Raw genomic sequence first — 21,469 nt, 5'->3', positions numbered from 1 at the left:
AAATGCAAAACTGAGCGCTATAGTAAATCCACGCTACCCTCATTAGCTAGAATATTGAAATAGTGGTTGGGGCTGCTTGGCAAATTTTTATGGCGTGTTTCTGCTTGTTAATGATTTTTATTTTTCTTTAAATTTTTGTGTATTTATGTATAGATTTTGCCTGTTTATTGTTAATTCCATTTTTCTTAATTCTGTAAAAACTTGAATAATAAACTGTAAATTTGAATGTTGTCAACCTTTTGGTTGTTTTTTATTCAGATTAAAATAAACCATTAATAATAATAATCTAGCGGGAAACCCGCGCTACGTGCTGTTCCGATTTCACAAAGCACTAAGATTGATCTTAACTTTGTGTAAATCTTAATTGCTATGCAAAGAGTGACGTCACAATACCAATTACCCTGTCCCTGTTTGTACATTTCATTTATTTTTTCCTGTTCAGTTTTTTGTGGTTGTCCCCAATCATTTATTAGTCCCTTTTCTTTTTCCATTCTCATATTGTTTCCCCATCCCCATAATTTTTTCCATCCTAATCAATATTTTATCGCTCTTTTTTTCCCCGTTTTTTATTATCTGTCAGTCAAATAAATTTTGTTCCTGTCCCGTTCATTATCCCCCGTTTGCGCACTTGTATGTGTTTTTGCAATGTTTTTTGTTTTGTGCCAATTACTGTACTGTGGGTCTCGCTTGACAGGTAAACTGGGCAGATAGCACACCTGAATACCTGCTACGCATAACAATGTGCACTGATGATGATCTGATCATACATGTAGCAAGGGGTGATGCGTTACACAATGACCACATGACAACATCATCAGATCACATCAAGGAATCAGTGTTAGTGTTAGTTTGACTGTCAACTGTCACTTAAAAAAAAAAAAAAATATTCAGGAAACGCCCATAGCAACAGTGAAAATGGTGCACAAAACACCACAAATATTGGTGTGTTTTGCTCATAAATCTGTCAATTCTAAACAGATTTTGTTCAAAAATAGACGAGTGTTAAGACGAAGTACTCTTTCTTCCGTGTGAATTTGGCGAGGTTTGATGCGGTGTCCAGGGAGGAGATCCAATAACATAGGTCTACACACACACACACACACCAATACATGTGTACACTGCAGATTGAGGACATACTTTTAATACTATCCAATGGAGGACATTGCCAAAAGTCGAATGGTACCTATCGATGTGAGGACATAACACATGAATCCTTTTTCTTGCGGTTCACTAATGTGAATGTGTATACTGGCCTTCTGGGAAATGTTTTTGGGGGTGGTACACGATTTTCTTGTTCTTTGGGGGAGGGGGGGGGGGCAGGCCAAAGGTCTAGACTAATCATTTGGCTGTGCCTACAGAGTCACTCTAGGTTATGACTGTACTTTGGTGGTGCAGGAGACCTTAACTTTGTTTAAGTGTCATCGTGTTTCTACAAAAGTCCTTAATGTTTTTCCAAGTTCTGGTCTGCAATGCCACAGGACAGGATGATTCAATGTCACGTTTTCCTGGAATCTTCTTCAGCAAAATGAATCTCTGCAAGCCCTCAGTTACGTCTTTCTTTTCCTGGGCAGTCCAGGGGCGTCGCTTGAATTGTCGACGCTTGACTTGTCGAGCTTTTGGAGCTGGATCCGTTTGGGTTGGTGGCCTTCCTACAACACACAGGAAAGAAGAGGTCAATTAGTAAACATAATCAAATGGGGCGTATACATACCCTAAATCAGTTCATTTTACCAATGTGCCGGTACCTGCCGGAAATGCCTGACAAGAAGCAGCCATCTTGTTTCATCCTACCGTACAAAATGAGTTGCCGAGATGGGCTAATCTAGACTAATCACTTGGCTGTGCCTACAAAGTGACTCTAGGTTATGACTGTACTTTGATGGTGCATGACACCTTAAATTTGTTGACAGCAAACGGAGTCTGGCATCTTATCGCATTTTGGTCTGGGGGGGGGGGGGAAACAGGGAATAGGACCAGCATATGCAAGAGACCTACAAGAGATATAGGCAGTCAAAAATATTATAAACTTACTGGCATCAACACTGTCCTCCAAAGCTGGGTCACACGAGTCACCTGAATCACTGCTGTCCTCATCGCTGGTGAAGCCTTCTGCAATAAAAAGAAATTAAACTTCTAGAGTTAGCTTTGATTGGTTTGTGGCACACAAATAACAATGTGGGCCAATCCGTTGGGTTGGGTGTGTGGGGTTTGGGGTGTACAGTGAATGAGGTTCAAAGGGGGGGGGGGGAGGGGGTTAGGTGATGACGGCCACAGGCCGAGTTATCAGGCCCCAAAAACAAAGAGCAATTGTTACATTTAGGTATGCTTGCTTTTTGGCGTACACACCTAAACATGTTGGCCAATCCATTGGGGGGGGGTGGAAGGGGGGGAGGTTGTACAGTGAATGAATGTTATTTGGGGGGGGGGTACCACAGTTTGAATAAAATTGGAAAGACAAGTTAAAAACGGGTTTGTTTACCTCCAGTAACATGCAACTCCTCCAAAGATTTGCCATGTTGCGAAACCAAGTTGCCTCTCTCCAAGCTGAGGAAAAGTCTAGACAGTTTGGTAACCCTCTGGACAGTGTCTGGCAACTGGTAGTACTCGCGATGGACCCGCAAATCATGACCCATGAAGTCTGCAAGTGTTTCAAGCTGATGTTCATTCAAGGCCAGAATTTGTGAAACAGTCGCTACATGTTTACGAAGCTTTGTAGACCGCATGCTACCAGCATTCTCAAGGCCCGCCTCATTTGCATATGCTCGTAGACAGTCGCTTCCTCGTATATGACCTGAGCCTCCGTAACAACTTCGTGCGAATAAGAATATATTGTCTTGTGCCACTCCAGCTGCATTTCTATTTGCGACCAGAGCCTTCAACCACGCCATCACATCAGTACCAAGAAGCACAGGAACAGTTCTGCCCCTCTTACCAACTATTTCAATGACTTGGAACATTTTACAGAGGTGGCGTTCAAGATCAGTCATCACGCAATCACCTTTCACAATGGCTGCACTACTGCGCTTGTGAAAATCTTCCAGTTTCATTTTGGATACTTCCCCCTGTCGTCTGCGGTTGAAGATAATGAGATGGCACAGTGTGACTTCATTTAATTTCTTCCAAGCTGGTGTAATTTCATGGCCCTTAGCAGAGTGTAGGAGCTGCACTTCCCTGTTGCCAGTTTCATGAAGGAACGATGAGATTTTCACCACATCTGCATTTGTGGGGAGATCAGCACGTTTGTTGCGCTTTCCTTGGTACAGTGTTCTGTGGGCATGGGTTGACACAAGTTCTGGCCACTTAATTTCACATAACTGCCTAAACTGTTCGGTCTGTTCCGCTTTTTGCCTAAGATTAAACTCTAAAGCACTTGCTTGCAGTATGAGTGCACATCTCTTGATGGAGTGTCCAATCTTGAGTGCTAGAGATGGAACGTGATACATCTGTTTTCCTTCACTGAAGCCGGCGACATCATGAACAGCCTTGACGATATCATTCAGATGGCGGGGATGCACGAATACTTCCAGTGATGCATTTGGTTGGTGGGTGTTTTTTCTCAGTTGTATAACAAGACGACCAAGTTCTCGTAGTTTGTTCCGAATGTAGCCATGTTGTGTAACATCGTGGCCAAGTCTGAGGTATTCACGTTTGGCAACTTCCAGAATCAAAGAATCATTCTTGACAACCAGACCAACATTGTCTCTCCTCATAGAACTAAGAACCTTGTTCAACTGGAAAGATACACCAGCAGGGGGTGGTTTTAACAAATCACTATTGTTAGCTACTCGCCCCCTAACACGACCTATCCTACTGCTACCATCAGTCTGTGCAGGGAGAGCAGGCTTAAGTGGGCACTGATGACGCCAAAGATCAAGACGCACGTAATAGCCATAACAATGTATGCATGGTCCATATGCGTGTGGAGATGCTTCATGATTTGGTCTGTATACTATAATAAGGACACCCTTTCCCTCTCTAAGGACTTGGCAATTGTGTCTGTGATTACCAATATTGCGGATGTATAACAGAAGTTTCTTGCGGGCAGTAAAGTCAGTCTCCGATGCTATCTCTACAACTTCCCTCTCCTCTTTGTGATGCAACTGAAGATGACGGGGTAACTTGGCCTGAGGCTCATCACAGTAAAAGCAATAGTGTTTTTTGTCCCATTTCCTTTGTCCACCGACATTATCGGTCTGCATGACTGTTACGGCACACTTCTCACTAGAATCATTTGTTTCACATCCTACAGCTTGATTGCTTTGGTGAAGCTCGGCAGTTTCTAAAATAGCTTGTGGGTCATCGTCATTCCAGGAACTGGTGTTGGGGTTGACAGAACTTGAAGGATCAGACTGAAAAATAGCTTGTGGGTCATCGTCATCCCAGGAACTGGTGTTGGGGTTGACAGACCTTGAAGGATCAGACTGAAAACTAGCTTGTGGGTCATCGTCATCCCAGGAACTGGTGTTGGGGTTGACAGACCTTGAAGGATCAGACTGAAAACTAGCTTGTGGGTCATCGTCATCCCTGCAATTGGTGTTGGGGTTGACAGACTTTGAAGTATCACACTGAAAATCTGATGTTTGATGGGCCAGCTAGCAAGGAAAAGACAAATGACATAATTAACACCACTGAGAAATGAAAAGCGTTTGAAACCGTTTGTTATGAAATGCATATGGTTAGAAAGATGTTTTACAAGTATCACTACAAATTGCACGGTTTTCATTTTACGTCGCGAACGAACACGGTCGGCCATTTATGGGAGTCCAAGTTTTGACTCCCATAAATGGCCGACCGTGTTTGTCGACGAGGTAAAACGAAAACCACGCTATTTCATGGCCTATTTGTGTTGATCATTGTATTCTACTTCTACAACATCTTTCTAAACATATCGATTTGATAACAAACGGTTACGGGACTCTGTTACATTTAGAGAGGACATTCTATTGCCGCAACACGTCGTAAACCTTGGAAAAACGTCTCAATTGTACAGAACATAATATACTATGAAGAAACATAGCATGTTATTAAACTCATATTGATGCAATTAATACATGACATCATCATTTACTCACCTGGTGCTGAAATAAGGAGCGTGTGATGCCATCCTCATTGTAACGCACAGAGTACTTCATTAGTGACTTCCCTGAAAAATGAAAGGCAAAGGGTTTATTAATTTGTATTTCATTTGGGGGGGAGGGGGGGAAACATACAACTTTGTGCCATCTTTAAAACGTGCTCTGCACGTGATGTGGATCACAATAAGGGTGTGTAACTGTAATTTCGTGTGTCCACAGTACAAAAGTAATGATACTTGTTTAAATATGTGAATACAAAACTTTCGGAGTGCCACGGCAGCTCGGGGCTGTATAGAAAGATTCAAGGGATGTTTGTTGGCCCAATGACCAGGGGACTAATGTAAAGCGCATTGATACGGTTTATTGTGAAATGCGCTATATAAGAATTTGTTATTATTATTATTATTATTAAATACCTTTGGTTATGGAGGTGATTACAGCTGGATACCATGACGAGTCTGGTGGCCACAGTGCCATTACGCTGTCCCCTTCTTCATACTAGAAAGAAGACATACAAATTATGTAACATATCGATCGGTTTAGTGGAACATGTCATAAGGGTCGCACTAAATAGCGACAACTCACGACCCCTCACGACGTAAAAAGGTCAACTCGTACCCAAGTCAACTCGTACCCGAGTCAACTCGTACCCGAGTCAACTCGTACCCGAGTCAACTCGTACCCGAGTCAACTCGTACCCGAGTCAACTCGTACCCGAGTCAACTCGTACCCGAGTAAACTCGTACCCGAGTCAACTCGTACCCGAGTCAACTCGTACCCGAGTCAACTCGTACCCAAGTCAACTCGTACCGTATAACGTACAATGTATGCCGAAACGGAGAATTCCCGTGCGCCGTGATTTTATATAAGTGATAGTAAACCGTGTTCTACTTTAGTACTTGCTTCATAACATAATGTCGTTTTTAATAATGTTATATGTTCCTCTCGTTTCTGCTGAAAATCATTCAGATCCACTTTTTTAAGCAAACAAACATGTTTGATGTTCATCTCTTTTCTTAAAGACATACCTATAGACATAGGCCTAAAAATATACGTTTCGTGTCATGAGATGTGTTGAAAACAAATCCATTATTGAACTTGTGGAATTCCAACTGGGGTACGTATTATTAGGGGTGAATTCTTAATCACAGGCATAAACTTAAATTGGTAATGTCCTAAATCATTTAACTATTATGTGTTGGTTGACAAGTGTAAGAAATGTATATAGTGATGTAGTCAGTACAGTAAGGATTACATTGAAATTTATTTACACTTAGATCACTCACCATTTCTTGTCTTCTCTCGAGAGCTGCCATGGGTCGAATGGTTGTCTCTAGGGTCCTGGTGGATGCAATGCACTCAATGTTTATGATGCGTCCCCATGACACCTGCAACCAGCCACGCTACCCGACTCAAATCGAATAAGCTAACCGTCATGCATAAATGAGTTCAGGATTAGAAATGGCCGCCTCTACTACTACCTACAAGAAGGAAACTTCATATCAACAGAGGGCGATGTAACCATCCAAGAGTGCTAACCGGCAACAGAATGGTGTTAACTCACACATACTCCTCTCGAAAATGACGTAAACCAAGGATTAGTCCCAAAAGCTTAGATATCTCAGTGGCGTCCAAACTGGCTATAATGCTGCATTTATCACAATTTTTCAAAGCGAGGACGTCCTCGCTGTGCTCAAAGTCCTCGATGTGCGAGTGTGTATTCACACAGAAGACCTCGCTTCCCGGCGATGACAAGTACACACGCACGCACACACACACGCACACGGACACTATTCAACTACAAATGGCTTATTCTAACTGTATTTAAACACCACATGTATCAATCCCTCCTCCCTGCTGCTGGAAGTATAGGATTTGTTTTGTGTTTCGCAATTTCTCTTTGACATGCTGGTTAATGCCAGTGGGCTCAACTCCTCCTTACATGCACTAGATTAATAGCCGTCTGCAATGGATTTTAAAACAGAGTTTTCTGAGCCCTACCTGTCAGTTGCCTGCCTAGTGAGTATGCTCACTGTGTATACTTTTCACAGAAGCAATACCTGTACAAACGTAACCCATTCACTGGGACTTCAATGACCCTCAATTGACATCTAGACACAAAGCTACCTGATATCCAAACAATAAGGAATTAGGTTCCATTTTCAAAATGTCCAACTAACACTGTGTGTTCTTATCATGAAATACATTGTAATGGCACTTCTGTTTTTATTTGAAATAATATTGTCAGCCTTTTAAAACAGACTTCATCATAATGTTGTTTTGTAGAAAGTTAGTTAATTGCCTTTTTTATGTCGTTTCTTTTTCAAGATGCATTTTTTCACTTGCACGTACATTGTACATGTAAGAGTATTAAACATTATTAGACTACGATTTAGTTGATTAGGGTGGCCTTTAACCATTGCACTGTGGACCCCTGTTCAAATCTAACCACATACTGGAGCCTTGCGTGTGGATTGGGTTTTCAGTCCTGGTTGCACTGGTTTCCCCCTTTGGGGTTTTCCTCCCACATCTAAGACTTAATATTTATTCTTGTTTTCTATTCACCCAATTGGTCTAATAAGATTTGAATGATGTAAAATGAGATATCAATCATGTCAATAGTAAGTTTGTGCCTTGTTTCTTTTCGCTAGGCGTGTGCTGCAATAGTCAATGATAGACCCAACCCAAGACTTCCATGTAGATCACCGGAACTGGTATGTTACCACTTTTAACTTAATTAAAGTCAATGAGTTTTGTAGAGTCGAGCACTTTGTGTATTTCAAAATTTAACCTGCAGAATTGAGCTTAATTCAAGGAGAATTGTGATCCAGATATGTAAGTACAGAAAGGATAAAGTAGTGAGGAGCTGGTTTTAAAATGTTCTTAAAAATAATACCACACCCTTCAAAAATCATATTTTGACCTACTTTAATTTCTAATTTTTAAAAAAAATGGATCAATTATTGCGAGCACACTACATCACGATTAATAATAATAATAATAATAATAATAATGACAATGACAATGACAATGACAATGACAATGACAATGACAATGACAATGACAATGACAATGACAATGACAATGACAATGACAATGACAATGAAAATGACAACTGTATTTATAATGCGCATTTTGCCAAAGGATACAAAGCGCCAGGTATTATTACTGCAAGGAGTGGGGCGAATTTTGAGATATACATATAAGACCTAATCCTTAAGCAACATGTAATGATTTACAAGGTGCTGTGGCGAAATATGCTGCCAATCCAGCCAGGAACACCGGGGCAAACCCCTTCTCTTTTCGATAAGTGCACTGGGTTCTTTTACATGCGTTTACACAACACATGGGACCAACGGCTTTACGTCCCATCCGGACGACAAAGCAATGGTTATGTGTCTTGCTTAAGGACACAAGTGCCCCCCCCTGGGGATTCGAACCCACCTTCTGCTGATCAGAAACACCAGAGTTTGAATTCGGTGCTCTTAACCGCTCGGCCACGATAGTCCCACAAAAGGAACTGGTTTTGCAGCTGGTTTTTGGAGCTGGAGCTGGTAAAAACTAACGATTACATGTACATCGTTAGTTTTTATGAAATTTCCACTTGATTGTGCTGTACAATTTACTCAAAAAACATTTCCACATGTAATGATATATTCATGTTCATTTTTATTTTAACAGTCCATAGCTTTAAATAAAAATAAAAATAAAGGGCACAATGCAGGAGCCTCTGTGCCCAATGTGAAACCTAAAACAATGAAACAAACAAACAAACAAAAACACAAACAAACATTAACAAATAACAGCTTTTAAAGATTTTTTAAAGAAGCAAATTGCTTTATATATTTCATTGTTCAAAATAAAATAAAGTGTCCCTAAAACACACATTTATAAAGAAAGAGAATAAAGCATATATATTAAATAATAATTAAAATATGATTTGAATAAGCATGTAGGCATCCATTGGTTGGAACTGAAATGGGCCCAGCTCTCTTCAAAGGGCTTAGGCCATTCCAACAAGCCCAAGACTAGGGATCCGTGCAGCTACCAATACATGTACATGTCATTTTGAACAAACCCTCTCCCATATCCCCCAAAGTTCTCCAGACAAGGGAAGGTAAAAGATGTTGGTTGCTGGCCAGCTTAATTACTGCCCCTGTTCAGTTGGAGGCTGGGCTGAGGGATTACTCTGTTGTGTCTTTGATTTCACCAGAAATGGCTATATTTGTTTACGGGGGAAGCTTTGACCAACTGAAGTTTGTGTCTTGGTTCCACATGGCACAGGCCAAGACCCCTTTGGTCCTGGGACCTTTCCAAAGTTCATTTTTTTCAGTCGCTTCATTATGCCACGCCTCAATTCAAACAGGTCTTGAAACTCGCCACTAAAAATGTCAGTGCCGAAAATTGAAATGGTCTTGAGGTGAACTCCTTCCGATTGGAGAATCACTATGTAAAGCATTTGCCTGACTAAACAGACAGGGCCAACATGGAGATCCTGGTAAAAAGAAAATCATCCATGAAGACTTGTGAAAATCTAAATCAGCTTCACAAGCACTCATAACTTAATATTCTTACAGCATTAGTAAAAGCAACTCACTTTATTAGGGACCATGGATAAATAAAGAACGCGGCCGCCCGCGGTCAGACTCGTTCTAGAACGAGTCCGTCCCAAAATTGTCACGCGCCCGTCCCAAGATGGTTGGTGCCTTTTGTTGTTCAGATTACATGGACAAGGCAGCTTGCAAGTAAGCCACGAAGGGGTGAAGGATTAGTGTTTGCGGTCTAGCTCAGGTATACACCAGACAATGGGTTGGAGATGTCCATGTACAGCCAACCCTCAAGTTTGCCAAAGCCAATACAATAATATGCTACTGCCATAACAAGTTGAAGTGGTGACTATTATTCTTAAATTTGAAATCATCGCCAACTTATTTTGTATCTACATCTAATTGTTACATTAGGACCCGTGTTTACAGAGATGATTACACTTACAAGATTCGTTCATAAAGGTACCGCGAAATCATGCTGACCGGCTCGCAATCACACAAAACACAACGCAAAATTACATCGTAGTACACAATCACACTATATCCAGCGACACACTCACACACAGTGTTTTCAATATTCAGGCCTAGTAGTCTTGTTACTTTGCGTGCAACAAACTATAATGCAAGAAACATTGAACGCTAGAGGGCTTTCCTAAACAATGTGATAGCGGGAGAGCCGCCCTCCGTTGGAAAAATTGCGCAACAGCTTACGAAATTAGTTTCAACCGCCTTGAGATTAAGACTTTTGGGAGAACCTGGTGTCCGAAAATTGCAATACTAACCAGCGTTGGTGCCCGAGCTAAACTCATACAACATTGGCGCCGTCGCTGGTACTTTGTGCAACGTGGTGAATTTTCAGCAGTTCCTTGGGAAATATTAAGCGTGTTTAAGAAAAACTTCATAACGTGTTGGCTTCATTGTTCAAACATGAAACATTTTGGACACCTTGGATGTACAAAAAAGAGTATAGTTTTACTGTTTAATGTAAGATGTTTTTCCTATTGACTTTGTTTTACTTTGGGGGACTATTTTGCATGGCGGTCGTGCAAAGACGTAGTATTTTTTATTTTTTAATCTGCGGTTGTGTTTTGACTTATTGTGTGAAAAGGGCTACAACTTGGGTTTATCTACCCAGATAAGCCGATTATAACTACACAGTGGTTTTCGGCCTACACCCATTGTTCCTTTGTTATACAGTGGGTCTTCCTCGAGACCCGGTGGTTGAGGAGAACGCGTTCCACTCCGTAGTTTTTCTTTTGTTCGTTTTGTCACGCGAAGGAACGCGTCGCGACGCGGTCGTTCCCGTGACATAATTTATCCATGGTCCCTTATAAGGCAAAACCGAGAGGCATTGTCAACCTTCAAATGTTACTGCTCAAGGTTAGGCATAAAAGGAGATTCTAAGGGGATTTTCACAGCTTTTGTTTTGGCTTAACACTGTGCCCTACTTTGCACACTACATGCACTTGTATTCAGATGATTTATGTGACATTTGTCCTCATTATAGACTTTGCAAGTCTAAATTAGTCTTGCATGTGTTCATACTCTTCGTCCCAACCATTCTAGTTTTTTTTTTTTTCAAATACTTTAGTTTAACATAGTTTATGGCTATACAACTTATATCATATTGTTGATAAGGTCAAATGTAGCCATCAAATGTGTGAAAGTAAAAACAAGTTTACATATCAATAAAGAAAATCTGAGTAAAGACTTGAGTGCTGGTTGCAGTACTTGTAAATAGTTAATCATTTTGCCCAACTGATGTTCATTTTATTATCAAACCTTTGTAATGGTTGCACAAATTTTTGGGTGGTTCCCAAATGGGGTTTTGATGTATAATATGCAAACTCACATAATAGGGTTTAAGGCGAAACGCAATAAACTGATTTAACACCGGGAAATATACATAGTCATGTTACAGTCGGGGCTAAGCAAGTGTGATTGTCAGGGTGCATTCAGACGTGTTTCCATTGTTCTTTTCAACCAACCAAAGCAAGGGATTTCGGGGTAAGGGTGCTTGTCTTTCTGGGAACCGTCATTGAATATTCTGCCACGAAGGAGTTAAGATAGATTGTATAGTTTTGCAAAATTTCTTAAGTGTCCAGTCAAATGGCGCAGTCTTGAGGCGGAAATCGAAGGCGGGGTACGGGACGTGGCGGACAAGGAGTCCGCGGAAACTTAGTGACAGTGTCCAATGCAAAAAGAGGCCGGGGTATGAGCACCAGCAGTGAGGGACGGACCAGAGCCCGGGCGAACGCCAGGGCAGCACTTACAATGTAGCTCTACAAACACCGTCACAGTCACAGCAGACGCCCACACACGAACCCGCAGCCAGGGCGGCACCCATAATCAGATATCACAGGAGGATCCTAGAAGGAAATCCAAGTGATATCTGATGATGGGGGCGAAGATGGGGCGGTTACATCTAGGGACCAAAGATATCTTGAAGGAAATTTTGGGACAGATTAGACATAGGGTAAAAGAGAGCCTAAAGGTAATTAGGAATATCCTACCCAACACACGGTTAATTTGGTCAGACATTTTGTTAAGGGCGAAGTACCAAGGTAAAGCTAAAGGAGGGGCGGGCAAACGGTGCACTTGGGATTTAAATATGTATGCAATGAAGATACTTCTGGAAATGCAAAACGCACATGTTATAAAACACCCCCATCTCATTAATTCTTCCGAGGAAGATGCGTACTGGCAAGACATGTTCATTTGGTTCCATCAAAATTTATCGGATGGGTTGAGGTTCTTCACTACACACCCGGACAAAAAAAAAAGGGGGGGGGGTGTTTGGGCAAATTTTTATAGCAAAATTTGCTTTGGCGGTAAGTTTAGGTTGTTCCTATAAACAAGAAGCTAATAGGCATGGTAGCCTGTGAGGAAGTGGTAAATTAATTTATGTGAATTGATATGGATAAATATGGTGGTAATAAAATGATGTGATTGTATATAAAGAAGTAAATTAAATTGGTACCTTCTTGGCAACTCGCTGGAAGTGGGAACCTCATTGACCCGGAGTTTTCTTCAGTCAATGAGTGCATTTATAATTATAATAATTGTAAATGGTCTGGTACCTTCTTTGGCAAATCGCTGAGAAGTGGGAACCTTTGCGGATTGGAAATTTACCGTTCGCAAAGTGTAATTGGGAACCTTTGCGGATTGGCCGCAAAGTGTATTTATAATTGAAATTGGTATACTTATTTATGAGTGGATATCACTGGATGGAATTAAATAAAGGGAAATCCCTTATTATTAATTGGCGTTTTACCACTAAATTCAGAGTACGGAATAAATTAATTCTTGGCAGAGTTCACTACAACAACAAATCCTTGTGTCTGTGTGTATTTATCAGGTGGTAATTAGTCACATGAAAAGAAATGATCAGATTATGCATTTGCTAAACTAATTTTCATTTAGTCCAATTAATGGGTTTGGGTACTTTTTGAAGGACACAAAACACAAATGTCCACAGATTTACATATTGATAAAAGCTTCCCTTAAAATGTTACTTGTGGGATGCTCTGTTTTATTTTTTTAAATTAGTAACACAATTTGACATAAAAAACAATTTTTCCCAGTGAGCTGGTAAAACAACAATTTTGTTGAGCATGTGCAACACATTAACGCGCCTCAACTGAAAACATTGCCCTGGTTTTTTTTAACTAATGTAGCAGAACTTGGTAATGGTTGTGTTTTATTGTACCTTTTTAATATTTTTTCTTTTTTTTTTGTAGTTAGCAAAACACTGTGATACGTTACTCAAGAAAAGTGCCAAAGGAGTCAGTGAGTCTGAGATAGATGATAAGTTACAGCAGTCCATCTTAGTCTTTAGATATATAGATGACAAGGATGTCTTCCAACGGGTAGGTCATTTAACTATATGTGTTTTTACTTGACTAGGCTTTTGGGGGGGTATGCCGAAACCACCTTTGTTTCTGTCCAGATTTGTATTTCTTCTTTTTTAATACTTCTTTCCGGAAATTCGCATAGCATTCTGACGTGACATTTCATCAGAAACAAGTCTTAAAAAGACACAAAGATAAGGCATGTGCTTTTTAACTTAGTTAGATCATGCAGCAGTTGTTTGAAATGTTTTTTTGTTTTGTTTTTCTTGACGATATTACTGATTTAAAAAAAAAACAAAAAAAAAAACTGTTTTTTTTTTAATAAACTCATTTCTAGTTGGTCCTGATGGAGTTAAGGGTCTGTTAAACTGTCTGGATGTCATACATAAACAGGTTTATATAAATCTCAACTTCATTTACTGCCTTGTGGAAAATAAACACCCAAAGATAAAATCTCTACTATTTTAACTTCACTATTAAGGAGAAGACGAATGAATTTCTATGATGCTATTTTATGGTTGTAAATGTATTTGAGTAGGAGACACTCTGGATTAGACGCCTTCAGACCATTCAACCCCATGGTCTGTGAACATCCAGGAAGGAAACTACTAATAAACCTTTTGTTTTGCCATCTCCTTTTCCCCCCACAGATATCGCCCTTTTAACCTGTGCCTCATTCACTAATTAATGTGGGGGGGGGGGATAGCGATCTGGGGGGAGGGGGTTACTGACTTGGCACATGCACGGGCGTCCCCGGGGTGGGGGTATATTATGGTGGGTGGGTATAATACCTGGGTGAACGAATAATAGCGTTTTTTTTATTTACCATTACCATTTTCATTATGGATAATAACGTTTTTTTTATTTACCATTTTCATTTTATTTTTTTCATACACGATCGAGCTTATATAAGTTGTTGTTGTAATAAGTAAAGTAAATAAGTAAACCTTCTTATATACTATAGAGCTGTTGGTGATGTTTTAATATTTTAATGTTTAAATTGTTTTTTGTTTTTTTTACTTGTTATTTTGAATAAATTGAAGAGAACTGCCGCTTGCTAAGTAACAGAGTCATACATTGTACACAAAGTATCACATGACATAGTGATAACATGATGTTTCCTCCACGTATGGCTTCACTGGGACACCACACTTTCTTGTGATAAATAATAATTGATACATAATAATGATAAATTATAGAATCGCAGGACATTAGCTATACAGGAAAATTCGTGTAAACATGACAGTAACGGATGTCAGCCGCTCAACCTTGGCCATCCGTCAAGTTGTCTCAAAGTCGAAATGTCTGAACTGCGAGTTGTACGAACGGCTGAGCTGTCTGAACTGTCGAGTTGTCCGAGCGGACGAGTTGTCCGACAGACGAGTTGTCTGACATTCATTTCCACTTCACTGCTTATGTTTCACTTAGTTACCTGTTCATGTTTGCGGTTGTAAATGTAGTGTATTCAGCAAGCTAGTGTGTCTGAATAGTTGTAAATTTATTTGATTGTTCCTAAACCATTTTGTGTGATTATATTGCAGTTCTATGCTCGTATGCTAGCAAAAAGATTAATCCATGGTTTGTCAACATCGATGGATACAGAAGAATCAATGATCAACAAGCTCAAGGTATTAGCTTCTTCTGAACTTGTTATAATCAATAACATGAATAATTCACCTCCCATCGTAAACAAAATAAGAGTCAACATAGGGTAATGATTTGGGAGTACATATACGTGTACATGAATCAAAGTTGGATCCAATTACTTATTTTGTTCGTCTTAGAAACCATTAATTTTAATGTCTAAAATAGAGATTATTAGTGTTATTATTATTGTGGTCAAGCCAGTCCCTTCCCTTCAACCCCCATTAACTTTTTTTTGCAGTTATAAATGTATATAGCAGGACTCGGGAAAGTACTGAGTATACAGTGCTAACAAACATCGGTGTATGGGTCAAAACCAAAATTAATAATTTGTATCCGCGATGCAAATTTAACATCTATTATATCGTTGCGATACCTACTGCCAAAACATAGGATTTGAACTGCCTCTAGCTGCCGGGCAACCTCGGTAGTCTAGTTGGTAAGACACTGCTCTAGAATTGCAAGGGTCGTGGGTTCGAATCCCACCCGAGTGACATGCCTGTGATATTTTTTCACAGGACTCGGGAAAGTACTGAGTATACAGTGCTAACACACATTGCTGTATGGGTAAAAACCAAAACTAATGTTCTTTATCCCCGATGCATATTTAACATCTGTTATATTATTTTTATTATTGTTATTATTATTATTATTATTATTGTTATTATTATTATTATTATTATTATTACTATTTATTCGGCATAAAACACATACAAAATACAAACATAATCAAAACAAAACAAAAGCCAGGGACATCTGTAGCCCAAATGCCTTCAATTCCAATATCCCTGGCCATATATATTAAAAATCTATAATTGACAATAAATCTATATAGTCATTAAGAACATTAGACAACAACAGAAAGATGACAGCAATAAAAAAGCAATGACGCAGAATGAGTAAAAACGCAACATATCCCCCATCTCCCACCAGGCTAATAATAAACTTCACCATCAAAAATTTAACAAAAAAAGAAACATTTATATAAAACATTAAATTGGCAAGAGAGACGTAGGTTTAACAGGTTCCCCTAACAGTTTTAAAAGAGTTATAAACATAGAAAAACATATGAAAAATAGTTAAATGCCAACAAAATAATAATAAATAAACAAATACAATGTAGGCCCCTTAATAAAAAATAAATAAATAAATAAATAGATCAATAAATAAATAAATAAATAACTAGATAAGTAAAAAAGAAAACAAATAAAAATATATAAACAAATTTAAATTGATAAACAAATAAATAAAACATATAAAAACTAGACATGATTGCATTTGTGCACAAATGCAGAGCTGTTTCGTTAATAACATGATTTTGAAATTGTTTGTGTATTCAAAGCAGATTGTCCAAAACTACAGTGGTTTTCATGCTGGAAGATCAATCTTGATGCTTCAGTGGCTAAAAGTAGTACCAGCTACAGCTAATTGCCTGTGGCTGAGATAAAGGGATTTAAAGCCAGTGTTTATTCATGAGATTACTAGTAGATAAGAAGTGTGAGTTGGTAAACATGACTAGGAGATTTCTTCTGGATATTGTAATGGAAGAATCGCATCAGTTAGCAATTTATGATTAAAGATGCAAAATCATAAAAAATCATGTGATGACGTCATCATTGCGTAGTTTTACAATTTTTTTGGAATTTCTTACATGCACCTTAGAGGCATTGCCAAAATCAGACACCTTTTGTGTAAGCAGGCGGCAGAGCAGCTCATACACGCATTCATCACATCCAGACTTGACTTTTGTAACGGCCTTCTTACCGGTCTTCCTCAGAGCACACTTAATCGTCTCCAGTCGGTACAGAATGCTGCAGCACGTCTCATAACTGGTACTAGAAAATTCGATCACATCACCCCCATACTCTATAAACTACACTGGCTACCTGTCCATCAGTGAATTCAATTCAAAATAATCAAACTCACATTCAAGGCACTACATGGTTCAGCTCCACCCTACATACACGATCTCTTGACAGTTACGGGGACAGGGCTTACTCCAACATAGCACCCAGACTCTGGAACTCACTCCCGGAATACATCAGACATCCAGTACACAACATTACTCTCTTCCAGCAGAAACTCCTTGCTTGCTTTCCAACATCTTGACAAAACTTGACCGGCGCCTTTGAATGTTTATCTTTTTTAGTAAAATGCGCCTTATAATTTCTGTAGTTTGAATTATTATTAATAATTTGCCAATATCTAACAACCTACAAAGTTTCAACTTGATCGCATCATTACTTCGGCAGTTAAATTACTTCAAAAAGTGTTCTTTTAATGCCACGTCACGTGACCCCCCGATGACGTCATTGATCTGAAACTTCACACATATGATGCCTGCCTGACAGTAAACGTGTGTGTAAAATTAATTTAAAGTGATTACACAAACTTCACCACAGACATCTTCAAAAAGTCCATTTTGAAGAATTTTCAACCTGCCGCTAGAGGGCGCTATCGCAATTTGTGACGTCATCAATATTTTTTTTGAACTGCCTACCCTTGCTAGACACTCAAGTCCTTATAAAGCAACTTCATAACTTTTACCACTTTTGATTAAAGGGCACTTCCGTTTTTGGCCAGTTTCGAAAGAAGTAGAGGTCATGTGAGGTCACGCACACAAAACAAAATGAAGACCTAACTTATCCCTACCCAATCCCGCAAACAGAACCCTACGGTCTTTTTTGGCTGGTTTGATATAGATTTTCACACATTTAACATAAAACACCTTTAAGATGACGTCACGTGACCGGTGATGACGACATCATGACATCCTTGCTTTAGGATCATTATTGCACCATAACCTTCCATCCCTGAACGTTTCATTGCAATTGCTCTTTAGGAACTACATTATATGCAACAAATTGTGTGTACTGAAACAGACAAATAAAACAAAAACAATAACTAGACATGATTGCATTTGTGCACAAATGCAGAGCTGTTTCGATAATAACCTTTTAAATTTCTCAACTGAATTTGAAATTCTATTGGCATCAAAGCAGTTATGACCAATCCAGCGTATTTAAACAAACAATTTAGATTATACATGTACCATGTTCATGTAGCATATTATGGGTTAAAGGTGCAAACATGAAAAATATCATAACAAATCATGTGATGACGCCATCATGACGTCACTTCAGAATTTACTAACACATGTCAGTATCTAACAATCTACGTAGTTTCAACATAATCGCGTCATTACTTCGAGAGTTACATGTATACGACTTTGAAAAGTGCATCTTTAATGCCGCGTCATGTGACCCCGATGACATCATTGATCTGAAACTTTACACATATGGCGCCTGACTTACAGTAAACGTGTGTGTTTAAAATTTAAAGTGATTACAAAAAACTTCACCACAGACATCTTCAAAAAGTCTATTTTGAAGAATTTTCAACCTACCGAAGAGGGCGCTATTGCAATTTGTGACGTCATCAATATATTTTTTTAACTGCCCACCCTTGCTAGACACTCACGTCCTTGAAAAGTAACTTTTACCACTTTTGAGTTACAGGGCACTTCCGTTTTCGGTCAGTTTCGACCGGAAGTAGAGGTCATGTGAGGTCACACACACGAAACAAAATGAAGACCTAATTTATCCCTACCCAATCCCGCAAACAGAAACCTATGGTCTTTTTTGGCTGATTTGATATAAACTGCTCACAAAAAGTAAGGAAACTTTTTTTTATCCAGTATATTTGTTATTATTTAATACTCTCTTTGTATATGGTATATATCATTGCAAAGCTGAACTGTTCCTCTTCAAAATGATACCACAATTGCAATGATTACATGTTGCTGGACTTGACCACGTTAATGAGAATGAGACAAAGTCACAAATCAAATGTGCCAAAATTAGCAATTTTGTGTTACCGTGTGAACAATCAAATTGACACTGTAATTCAAACAAGCAAGACAACTTACTGATCTCGATCCACTTTATTGAGACAAGAAGTTTGGTATAGAGCAAGACAACTTACTGATCTTAATACACTTTATTGATACAAAAAGTTCAGTAACAAGTGGACGATCCGAAGGCGTTGATGACAGCCTGGCACCTTCTTCTCATGCTGCACAAAAGTCTTGTGATGCGCTGATGATGAGGGATGGCGTTCCATTCTTCATTAAGGAACCTGGTTAGGTCAGCCACAGTCATGACAGTTGATGTGTTGGTGGTTCTGGCGCGGACAGCGAGGCCAAGCTGGTCCCACAGTCGGGATCGATGGGGGCGAGTGTTGTCATCTTAAAATATGGCATTTGGTCCAAGAGTCTGCAAGTATGGGATTGCAATCTGCTGTAGAATATCATCTTGCAAGTACCCATCAAACAAGGTGTTTTTCAAGAGATGAGGGTTAATTGTGTCGGATGAGCTCACGTGTCCAAATCTTTGTGTAAACCATTAACGGTTCTGAAAAGCTTGATCGGTTTGATTATTGAGCATTACCTTATGACCATTTAGCACAGAAAACGATAATTTTGGCACATTTGATTTGTGACTTTGCTTCATTGTTATTCATGTAGCCAAGTTCAGCAACATGTAATCATTGCAAATGTGGTATCATTTTAAAGAGGAACAGTTCAGCTTTGCATTGATGTGTATACCATATACAAACAGAGTATTAAATAATAACAAATATACCGGATTGAAAAAAGTTTCCTTACTTTTTGTGAGCAGTTTAGATCTTCAAACATTTAACATAAAACACCTTTAAGATGACGTCACGTGACCGGTGATGACGTCATCATGACATCCTTGCTTTAGGATCAAGGACACTAATGATAATTGTCAAAGACTAGTCTTCACAGTTGGTGTATCTCAACATATGCATTAAATAACAAACCTGTGAAAATTTGAGCTCAACCGGTCGTCGAATTTGCGAGATAATAATGAAAGAAAAAACAGCCTTGTTTCACGAAGTTGTGTGCTTTCTGATGCTTGATTTCGAGACCTCAAATTCTAAACTTGAGGTCTCGAAATCAAATTCGTGGAAAATTACTTCTTTCTTGAAAACTACGTCACTTCAGAGGGAGCTGTTTCTCACAATGTTTTATACCATCTATCTCTCCTCATTACTTGTAATCAAGAAAGATTTTGTGATGATAAATGTTTTGAGTAATTACCAATAGTGTCCACTGCGTTTAATGCGCCATAACCTTCCATTGCTTGTTCGGAACTATGCAAACAATCGCATCTACTGAACATGACAAAAAACAAGAGCTGTTTCGCTGTGCTCTGCTACGAAACAGCTAATAAATAGAAACAATTTTGAGAGTTTAAAGTATAACTGTTAAAAATATGGCAAAGGGAACAAAACCAATACTGTCGGCAGAGATGGCTACAGAGGGAATGAATCCAGTTATTCAAGGAATTTAAAACCACACCAGACCTCAAGATGATAAAATATTCTTCATCTTATTCATAAGAGTTAACTTATATATTATTATTACATATCAAATAATAAACCACAAGGGAAACTGACTGGGTACATTTTATAAATGATTTTGGGTTGAACAAAGAAAAATTGACTAGAGCGAGATTTGAACCAACGTCCTCCGGTTTAATGTGCCGGCGCTCTACCAACTGAGCTATCTAGCCCTATGTTGGCGGTCTCCCTATTTAGTCAATATCTTTGTTTGGGGGGTGCCTGTCAGAAGCCATTCAACCGCAAACTGCAGTTTTTTCTTTGTTCAACCCAAAATCATTTATAAAATGTACCCAGTCAGTTTCCCTTGTGGTTTATTATTTGATATCTGATATAAAAAGTCGCATCCCCTTAAGGTGATCCCCTGTCTGCCGCTTCCAAGGTTGTATCGTTACCTGGGTGTGATCCACAATAATTGACTTGAGCGGGATTTGAACCAAAAGTCCTATTATATACATTGTATATTATATATTACAGATTTACTGGGCTGTCACAAATGTACCCATTCCAAACGTGTCTGTACATTAAGCCCTCATTTAAGGTCAAGAGTCATACATTAAGCCCTCATTTAAGGTCAAGAGTCATATCACTGGCTCTTCATTCAACCGACTGAGTCACTCCATCAAGACCGACTCCCAATGTAGCACAACTACCTAGCCCTGGCGGCCTTACACTTTCGTATTGTACTACAGTGACGTCCTGGATATCAGGGTACATATCTGGGGCGGAAAATTTTCAAAGCTTTCATAACTCAAATTTTACCTGCAAGAAAGCACGTTGGGAGCTGCATTATTTCACGAAAATTACGGATTTGTGAAGAATATATGACGACCATTAGTGGCTTGTTGCAGGTAAGATTTGAGTTATGAAGCGTTGAAAATTAGCCTCAATAGTTAGGACTCTGTATCTGTGTACAGAGAAAGAG

At 39.2% G+C, this 21,469-nt stretch overlaps 2 protein-coding genes across 3 annotated transcripts in view; one reads left to right on the top strand and one right to left on the bottom strand.

Annotated features, from left to right (window-relative positions):
- LOC117300146 (cullin-2-like) overlaps window positions 1-21,469 on the top strand; it is a 105,832-nt gene that overhangs the window by 58,168 nt on the left and 26,195 nt on the right. For both annotated transcript variants that reach the window (XM_033783865.1, XM_033783866.1), the window contains exons 13-15: window positions 7,727-7,789; window positions 13,363-13,491; window positions 15,015-15,101. In XM_033783865.1, coding sequence (XP_033639756.1) covers window positions 7,727-7,789; window positions 13,363-13,491; window positions 15,015-15,101 — 279 coding nt within the window. The remainder of the gene's footprint in view (window positions 1-7,726; window positions 7,790-13,362; window positions 13,492-15,014; window positions 15,102-21,469) is intronic.
- Window positions 1,096-3,811, bottom strand: LOC117300147. Its single transcript, XM_033783867.1, has 3 exons — window positions 2,480-3,811; window positions 2,032-2,109; window positions 1,096-1,649 (listed from the first exon to the last, which is right to left on the bottom strand). Exons 1-3 carry the CDS (start codon window positions 3,708-3,710, stop codon window positions 1,402-1,404), a joined length of 1,557 nt encoding a protein of 518 aa, XP_033639758.1. The 5' UTR covers window positions 3,711-3,811; the 3' UTR covers window positions 1,096-1,401.

Source organism: Asterias rubens, chromosome 15 (genome assembly GCF_902459465.1).
Source record: "Asterias rubens chromosome 15, eAstRub1.3, whole genome shotgun sequence".
NCBI classification, from domain to species: domain Eukaryota; kingdom Metazoa; phylum Echinodermata; class Asteroidea; order Forcipulatida; family Asteriidae; genus Asterias; species Asterias rubens.
Note: the sequence above shows the minus strand (reverse complement) of the source record. Positions and strands in the feature narration are given on the sequence as shown.